The following is an 8472-nucleotide window of genomic DNA, read 5'->3' on the forward strand; positions in this document are numbered from 1 at the left end:
ACTAAGATTGGCAACAGATTCTGCTTTGGATCTGAAAACAGATCAATAGCTCTTAGACTTATCTACCGCTTTGCAGTGCTTGGCAGCCCTCTCGAAGTGGTTTAAAAGAGTCAGCCTGCAATACCACATTCTAACCACTATCCCACCAGGGCTCCGAGTGCAACATCCAATCAACTACAACAATAGCCATAGCACTTAAGACTTATATACTGTTTCACAGAGCGGTATGTAAGCAGTTTATATCTCTAAGCGGGTTACAGAGTCAGCCTCTTGCCTCCAACAATCGGGGTCCTCATTTGACCCACCTCGGAAGGACGGAAGGCTGAGTCAACCTTGAGCCTGGTGAGATTCAAACTGCCGAATTGCAGTCAGCTGAAGTGGCCTGCAGTGCTGCACTCTTAACCCCTGTGCCACCGTGGGATGTTGTGTGTGGTTTTGTTTTTGTTTTGAATTGTGGGTCCTCCTGAGTGTGATGCCGCTGAACTTTCAGCCAGGGCTGGTTGCCGGCAGCAATGACAAAGACGACAAAAAACACACACCGTATCCGTAAGGTTTAATCTGTCTGCTCGGGAAGACCTACAGAATGCAATCAACAGAGAAGAGCCAGGAGGAGGGGGGAAAAAAGCAGAGAGAGAGAGAGAGAGAAGGACCGAATCGAGTCATAAAATGCAGGTCACAGGAAACCACACTGGAACGTCAAAACACTGGGCGTCTGTGGAAAGGGGGAACAGAGTTCAAAAGCCTGGTAAACCCACAATTCTTTCCTCTTTGTTACAGGTGTATGGGGAGGGGGGGTATTTTAAAGAGACACTCCTGCAGGGGTTGTTATGCTCAGGAGACAGCTCTTAGGAGAGGAGTGGGGAACCTCCAGCCTCCTCCCTCCCCCCAGTTGTTGTTAAACACCAGTTCCAAGCAGGTTCTGGGTTCCAATTCTGTCTTCTTCCATTGAATCCTAGCTATTAGCACTGTTTCCCAACTTTGCCCACTTGAAGATGTCCGGACTGCAACTCCCAGAATTCCCCAGCCATCTGGCTGGGGAATTCTGGGAGTTGAAGTCCGGACATCTTCAAGTGGACAAGGTTGGGAAGCATTGTGCTAGACCTATCCTAACCATCGCTAATTTGCACTGACATCTTTTCCTTCGTGGTGATGCTGTCCGCGGGCACCTTTTGGGGGCAAACCATTTTCCAGCGGCTTGTCAGATGCTGGGGAGAGACGAGGCTGCAATACGCGCTTCCCAGGTTATTCCCCCGATTTCGAAATAAAGCCGGCGTGGGAAGAACAGGCAAAAGATTGGCCAAAAGGATTCACTTCCATTGGAATTTAGCGGGAAGTTTTCTCATGGCTCGTTTCTGAACTGCCCAACAAGGGGGGTGGGGGGTGGGGGGAAATCGGGCAATAATGATGCCGCCCTTCCGGACAAGGTGAGCTGAGACCATCCCTTCATCAGGGCCTGACAGAATTACTGCTTGTCCAAACGGGGGTGTACTCCACTTTTCCACTTGTGTTTACAATCCACAAACTCCACTATATATTTTTTTACAATTCCAGGAGAGGGAAAGAAAGATTAAAAGTTCTTCTTCCTAAATCCCGCTATTATTTCAGAAGAGATCTCCCTCTCCAACTAAACAACACCCCCCCAACTGCTATGAGACACCCCCACCCCAAAGGTGGTATATTTTGCGAAGCCCCGGATAAAAATTGGTCCAAATATTTAGGGTTACAGCTCGGCCACAAAATCTCACGCCGGTTGGGGTGACGCTGAGTTGAAAACCAAGCTGCGAAGAAGATAAACTTTTCCTCGTGCCAGAATGGGGACCTTATTCTCATCGGACAGACATTGGCCAAGCCAGGGGGAGGTATCAAGTGGGGAACTAGTCTGGAATCTGTACGTCGGCACAAAAGGGCGAAGTCTGACCTTCCTGAATGCTGTTGAACCCTATCGCGTCTGACCCAGGAGCAAACTGGGCAATCTGGGCAGATCCCTGTATTCTAGACACCAGCAATGAAGTAGCTAATTGAACTCTTCAACCGGGAAATCCGGCTGTTCGCCAATGACCACAAGACAGGAGGAGCCCATCTGAGGTCCTCAGACCTTCCAGCTCTCCGGAACAAGATTCACAGACTGGGACCGACATGAAGGGGAAGGGAAGCTCCGGATCTGACCCTGAGCATCCCCAGGAAAGTCGGGGAGGGGTGTGTGTGATCCAGAAAGAGATGGACGAGGCCCTTTCAAAACTAGGCTCTGCTTGGGACACACGCCAGCCACCGGTTAATAACAAAGGAAACCCAAACCTACTGATTCTGAAACATCAAGGCAGGCAAGAGAGAGACACCGGAGACATCAATTTCTGAAGGACAAAATAACGGAGGGTGCACATCGGAATAGGGCCCCTGGGGAAGAGGCCTCCGGGCCAGGCGAGGCTGCTAACCCTTTTGTCCCGGCCTTTATAAATAAGTCTCACATCTAGCTCACAGTGAAAATGCAATTGATACAGAGATCACAGCCAGCTGCCACCATGGGGCACTTTTAGGGGAGTCCGGCGTGTGGCAAAAGGGCTCCCGGGCTCCCTTCTAGTGGCCACAATTGATCACGATGTCGTCATATTCTTCCTAAGGAAAGAAAGAAAGAAAGAAAGAAAGATGGGTCAAATGAGTTGGATGCCTGCAGGACTGAGCCCAAGGGAGGGGTCAAAGGCAGCATCAGTTTTGAGTTGCACCCACAAGAGACCAAATTCTGCTGACCTTTATCTACCACCAATTTGCTTTGACTGTTAGTAGTTTGGATTCTTGTAGAACAGGGGTGTCCAAACTTGGGAACTTTAAGACTTGTGGACTTCAACTCCCAGAATTCCCCAGCCAGCCATGCTTAAAGTTCCCAAGTTTGGACACCCCTGTTGTAGAATGTTAGCATGCAATCCTCCCTCCCTCCTTCTTTTCTTCCTTCTTTCTTCCCTCTCCCCCCATCTGACTCCGTGCTTCCTTCCGCCTTCCCTGCCTTCCTTCGTTTTTCCCATCCTGTCTGACTCCTTCCTCCCTCTTTCCCTGAGACGCCTTCCTTCCTTCCTCCCCTCCCCTCCCCCAGAGGGCCAAGTGTCCCGTCTCACAGCTTATCTCCCTCTTGCGATTATGATCACACTCACCTCGCTGTTACTGTCCACACTTTCTTCGGAATCCCACTCCGGCTCCTCGGAGCCAAATTCCCGTAACAGCTGTGGGATTTTTTGGTCAGGCCGGTGCATGGCGCTGTACATGGGCGTGTAGCCCACATACATGCGTGCCTTCGTGTCAGCTCCGGCACGCAAGAGGTATTCCACCATTTCAGGGCTCTGGGTCTCCACCGCCAGGTGGAGAGGACTCCGGCCACAACTTAGCTCCTGCAAAGGGGGTGGGGAGGCAGGTAAGGCAACATCACCTGAGCTGGGCACTCTGTATACTAAGCAAAATCAAGGCAGAACTGTTTTGACTTTCCTTCTCACCCGTTCTTCTGCCTCTGGATTTTGTCTTATGTCCAGGCCCCTCCCTCATGGCTCCAGGTGGCCTGACATCCCTTCACCGAGGCAGGAGCTTCAGGGGTGCCACCAGATTGCAACATGATCTCCCTGACACAGACCGGGATTCTCGCATTTGCACAAACTCGCCTGACAAACGGGCTGAGTTTGCGCAATCGGCGGGACTAGTTAAAATGGGGCGTGGCCATTCGTGGGCAGGATCTGGGCCTTGTTTAGCCTGTGCAGTAGGCCGGGCTGCCACGTTAAACCTGGAATGTGGTCGATGTCACACCAAGACAACAACTGCCTGTCGACGGCTCAGTTGAAGGCGTCATGCGAAACCCGCTTAGATGCTCCCAGGCAACAAATTAGTGCCATGCGCACAAAATGAGTTTCAAGCTCTCGTGGTTGAGAAATAGTTTCGCAACAATAATGTAGCAGAAGTGGTAGGAACTGTGGGCGGCGTTCAAGGAGGGATCAGCCTATAATCCCGATGTAGGTACTAAGTCCACTTGCGGCCACAGAGAGATTCTAGGCTAAATCCTCTTTTAACACCGCCCCCAGCTTCTGGCAACTCCTTCCCCTACTCGACTGCCCACCTTCTCACCTGACATTCATGTCAGTGGTAAAAACTGACTGATGCTTAATACGGGCAGTCCTCGACTTACGATGGGTTGCTTAACAACCAAAGATACGACAGACCCCAAAAGATACTTATGACTTAGTCCATGCTTTTGATGGCTAACCCATCCCTCATAGTCACTTAACCACATTTCATATGCTGGGCAACTGGCCTGTGTTTATGGCCATTGGCCGCGTCCTATAGTCACATGGCGATGTTTTTGACAAAACCCAGTGTTCACTTCCGGTTTTTGGTAAAAACACCCCCATAGCAAACAAGGGGTTTGTTTAATGTCCATGGATTCACTTAATGATTTGCTTAATGCCTGTTGCCAAATAAGTCATAAAATCAGGTTGGTCACGTGATCACCTGTTTTATGAACAGGCTCCATTACAGTCATAAAGTGAGAACTAGCTGTAATTATTTTTTTTGTACCTGATTTCTCTCCCACTTTTCTATTTGAATTTCTGGCATTTTTCAACCTAACAACGAGGATTGCTTCCTTTAAAATAAAAATGAAATTGATAATAGGGTTTGGGGTGGGGGGTTTTTTTTTGGACACTTCATAAGCTTGGAAAACTAACCTGCTTGTTGAGATCAGATCCTGCAGAGATTAAGAGGCTGACCATGTTCAAATCTTTCCGTAGAATGGCCACATGCAGGGGGATGTAACCTGGTGGAGAGGCAGAGGGTGTTTGAGGAAGAACCCAAAACAGCAAAACAAACAATTTTATGAGGTCAACCTGGGCTACGGGATGGAAAAATGGTAAAAAAACCATGTCATTTCCTTTGACCCACAAACACTGGAATTCAAAAGAAACCCTTCATGCAAAATAAATAACATATTGTTCCAATTTGGTTCAGATCCCTCTGCCAGAATTCTATGCAAACTTGGCAAGGAGGTAAATGTTTAACCACACAGAGCCGTAGAAGTAAACAACCGACATTGAAAAGGAGAGCAAAAATCATATTCTAAGAGGGAGTGGGGGGGAAAAAGGAAGAGACATACATTTTGTTAACCCCAAGGCTTCTCGTTGTAACAAACCACAACGGGACATCGCTTTATGCGTCGTTCATATGGTGCATTTTTAAAATAAGTCATTGTTCTGCTGTTTTATATTTTGATACGCACTTTACATGCTGTTTCTGTGAATTTTATGCTTTCGTGCTGCATTGTGTTACATCATAGAGGTAGTCCCCGACTTACGACCCCAATTGACCTCCAAGTTTCTGTTGCTATGTGAGACACTCGTTAAGTGAAATTTGCCCCGTTTTACGAACTTTCTTGCTACAGTGGTTAAATGAATCCCTGCAGTTATTAAGTTAGCAACACAGCTGTTAAGTGAATCTGACTTCCCTACTGATTTTGATTGTCAGGTCGCAAAAGGGGATCGCGTGACTGAGACATTACAATGGTCACGAATATGAAACCGTGGTCAATCATCTGAATTTTGAAACATGGGACCACGTGGATGCTGCCAATGGTCGTTAAGTGTAAAAACCAGTCATAAGTCACTTTTTTCAGTGCTGTTGTAACTCGGAACGGTCACTAAATGGACTGTTGTAAGTTGAGGACTGTTTGTGCAAAATAAATAAACAACAGGAAACAAGGTGACAAGCCCATCCGCTCATCAATGTATCGTAGAAATTTAAAGTAGCTAAATTTATATTTGTGTGAATTTTGAAGGCATGACAGTGATCTTCCCCGCCCCCGCCCCCCAGCCATGAGGACTAGAAAGTTGTGCTCACAGCTCTCTCTCTCCCTGTTTACAACAGACTTCAAAGAGGACGATTCTACCAAGTTCACACACGCCGCTTACCATCGTAATTGGTGCGATCCAGTTGGGCCTGGAAACGGTTGCCCTGACCGAGCCTTTGGATGGCGAGTGGTGCCAGAAGCTGTTCAGCGCAATCCCGCCATCCCTCTCGGCACGCCAAGTGTAGGGCCGTGTGGCCTCCTTTCTCTTGGACCCCTAGCCCGGCTCCTGCCGACACAAGTTTGCCAACAAAGCTGGATGCCCCGAGGATGACGGCGATGTGCAGTGCAGTCTAAAGGAAAAGAGAAGGAAGGGTGAAACATTTCGCCCGAGACAATTGACGGCTTTTGAAACCAACTGGCTGGTTTCGCAGAGCATGGTTTTCAACTTACGACCGGAATAGGAATTGCCATGACTGATGGGAGTCATTCAGTACAGGGAGGCCTCAACATACAACAGTTCATTTAGTGACCGTTCAAAGTTGCAACAGTATTGAAAAAAGTGACTCATGATGACTGTTCTTCACACTTAGCTTTGGCATTCTCTTAAAATAAGGTATCCAACCTTGGCAACTTGAAGACTAGTGGACTTCAACTCCCAGAATTCCCCAGCCAGAACTTCTGGCAATTAAAGTCCGCAAGATTTTTAGTTTTATGCTGTCTGGGGAATTCTGGGAGTTGGAGGCATCCGATCCACTCAAAATCTACAATCCTCCTTGTTTTATTGTACTCGGCTTTTAACCAGCGCAAATTCTGTTCTCAGTTCTGTCCCAACAGTCTTCCTAGTCTCACTTGTGAATTTTGGGACAGCCAAGACAGCTGAAGTGAAGCAAAGTGCCCTGCGGCCTCACCTGGCCAAGGTCGTTCTGAATATCCAGGTAATCCGTTCCATGGGTGTATTGTAGAATAGAGTCCAGGAAAGCTTCGTGTTCATGGATCACCGCCAGATGAAGAGCTCTGGAACGAGAGGAAAGAGCAAACTTGGCTAAGAAAGGATGAACCCACAAGTCGAAAACATTTCCTGCGGTATAGTTCTCGACTTACAACCATTCGTTTAATGACTGATCAAAAGTTACAACTTTTTGATCAGTCGTTACACAAAGTTACACTTTGAAAAAAGTTGACTTTGGCTCAATTTTACACCAATCGTTTGCAACATGGTCACAGGATCAAAATTTGAATGCTTAGCAACTGATTCCTATTTATGACGGTCGCAGTGTCCCAGGTTCATGCGATCCCTTTTTTGCAACCTCCAGACAAGTGAAGTCGACCGGGAAGCTGGCTTCCCTCAACCGCCGTGTTACTGTTACCGACTTAACAACCACAGGGATTCCCTTAACAGCTGTGGTGAGGAAGGTTGTAAAAAAAAAAGTGGGAGGAGGGGGCAAAACTCACTCAGCAAACGTCTCGCTCAGCAGCCCAAATCTGGGTCTCGATGGCGGTCGTAAACCGAGGACTACCTGTACAGGTAGTTAAATCCTCGACTTAGCATCGCCATCGAACCCAGAAGTTCTGGTTAAGTTGTGCTGGTCGTTAAGCAGGTCCTCAGGTGAGCCCACCCCCCAACTTTCAATGTCAGGGACCCCCAGTTGCCCCTCACCCGAGACAAGGGGTACCTACGTGTCTCCATCCTCGGTGACGAAGCCCAGGACGTGTCGCAGCCAAGCCTCGGGGGCCACCTGGCTCTGGAGGTGGACGCCCCCCACCCCTTCCACCAGGTCACCCACCCCCTCGTCGCCCCCCAGAGCCGAGTCCAGGCGCCCCTCCTCCTCCTCCTCCTCCAGGGACTTCTGGGGGGCTCTGGGGTCAGAGGTCACTGGGCAGACACCAGGCCCCCCCTCGGCGTCTCCACGGCCCCCCAGGCCTCCATCCTCCCGGAGCTGGACCAGCTGCCCTTCGCTGAGCGACCCGAGGCCGCTGTCGCACCACTCCTCGCCCCCAGTCTCCAGCCGCTTGGGCTCCCTGGGGCCGCCCTGGCCGGGCTGCCCCTGCACGAAGGCCATGGCTCGGGACGGGCCTACAGAAGAGCCCCCGCTACGGGCAGCGGAGCCATCACGGAGGCCGGGCCCAGAAGCCCCCGGGGACCGATGGAACTCAAGCGGCCGGCCCGGCCGAGGATGCCATGAAGGGGAATTTCAGCGGCCTGGGGATTCCCCGGCTTGAGCGTCTTATCAGGCGAAGAGGGGCATGCCGGGAGTTGTAGTGACGCCCCTTGCCGTCATTCTGCCCCCCTCCCTCCGCGCCTGCGCTTTAGAAGAAAAGACGGAGGCGCCATATTTCCCCCCTCGAGGTATGATGGGAAATGAAGTCCTGGGAGTGAGGGCGTTTGAGTATCATTGGCGTCTTTTTAAAAGGTGTTTCCCTTCAGAACTTCCTCTCGTTTACGTCACTTATCGTTTAAATTCGTCTCTGTCTAATTTCTTGGCTTTCGAGAAGCTCTAATTTGGAAGGACGGCTTACACTTCATCGACGTCGCGCCCCCAAACTGAGCGCAAAGCCTGAAGGGAAGTGGTAATTTCTTTTATTTGTAATTTCTCTTTCCCCGCCCCCTCGTCTCCAGCTGCGGTTGGGTGAGACATTACGACCATCGGTGACGTCAGGCA

General features: G+C 49.8%; 1 protein-coding gene across 1 annotated transcript; it reads right to left on the bottom strand.

The window, feature by feature from the left end:
* Positions 1-538: 538 nt before the first annotated feature.
* On the bottom strand, positions 539-8074 carry NFKBIB (NFKB inhibitor beta). The gene is made up of 6 exons (XM_081962791.1): positions 7490-8074; positions 6721-6826; positions 5934-6162; positions 4698-4786; positions 3144-3377; positions 539-2613 (listed from the first exon to the last, which is right to left on the bottom strand). The coding sequence occupies exons 1-6, from the start codon at positions 7870-7872 to the stop codon at positions 2575-2577; spliced, it is 1080 nt and encodes a 359-aa protein (XP_081818917.1). The 5' UTR covers positions 7873-8074; the 3' UTR covers positions 539-2574.
* Between the last annotated feature and the right edge of the window lie 398 nt (positions 8075-8472).

This window comes from Natrix helvetica (genome assembly GCF_964273705.1).
Source record: "Natrix helvetica genome assembly, chromosome: 9".
NCBI lineage: Eukaryota > Metazoa > Chordata > Lepidosauria > Squamata > Natricidae > Natrix > Natrix helvetica.

What these genes read in the sequence shown, in the direction of transcription:
- NFKBIB (XM_081962791.1), bottom strand. Translation starts at nt 7,872, where the DNA reads ATGGCCTTCGTGCAGGGGCAGCCCGGCCAGGGCGGCCCCAGGGAGCCC. An exon ending in GTCACCGAGGATGGAGACAC is followed by an intron (nt 6,827 to 7,489) that starts GTAGGTACCCCT and finishes CTCTCGTTCCAG; the next exon opens with AGCTCTTCATCTGGCGGTGA. An exon ending in GGATCGCACCAATTACGATG is followed by an intron (nt 4,787 to 5,933) that starts GTAAGCGGCGTG and finishes CCTCTCCACCAG; the next exon opens with GTTACATCCCCCTGCATGTG.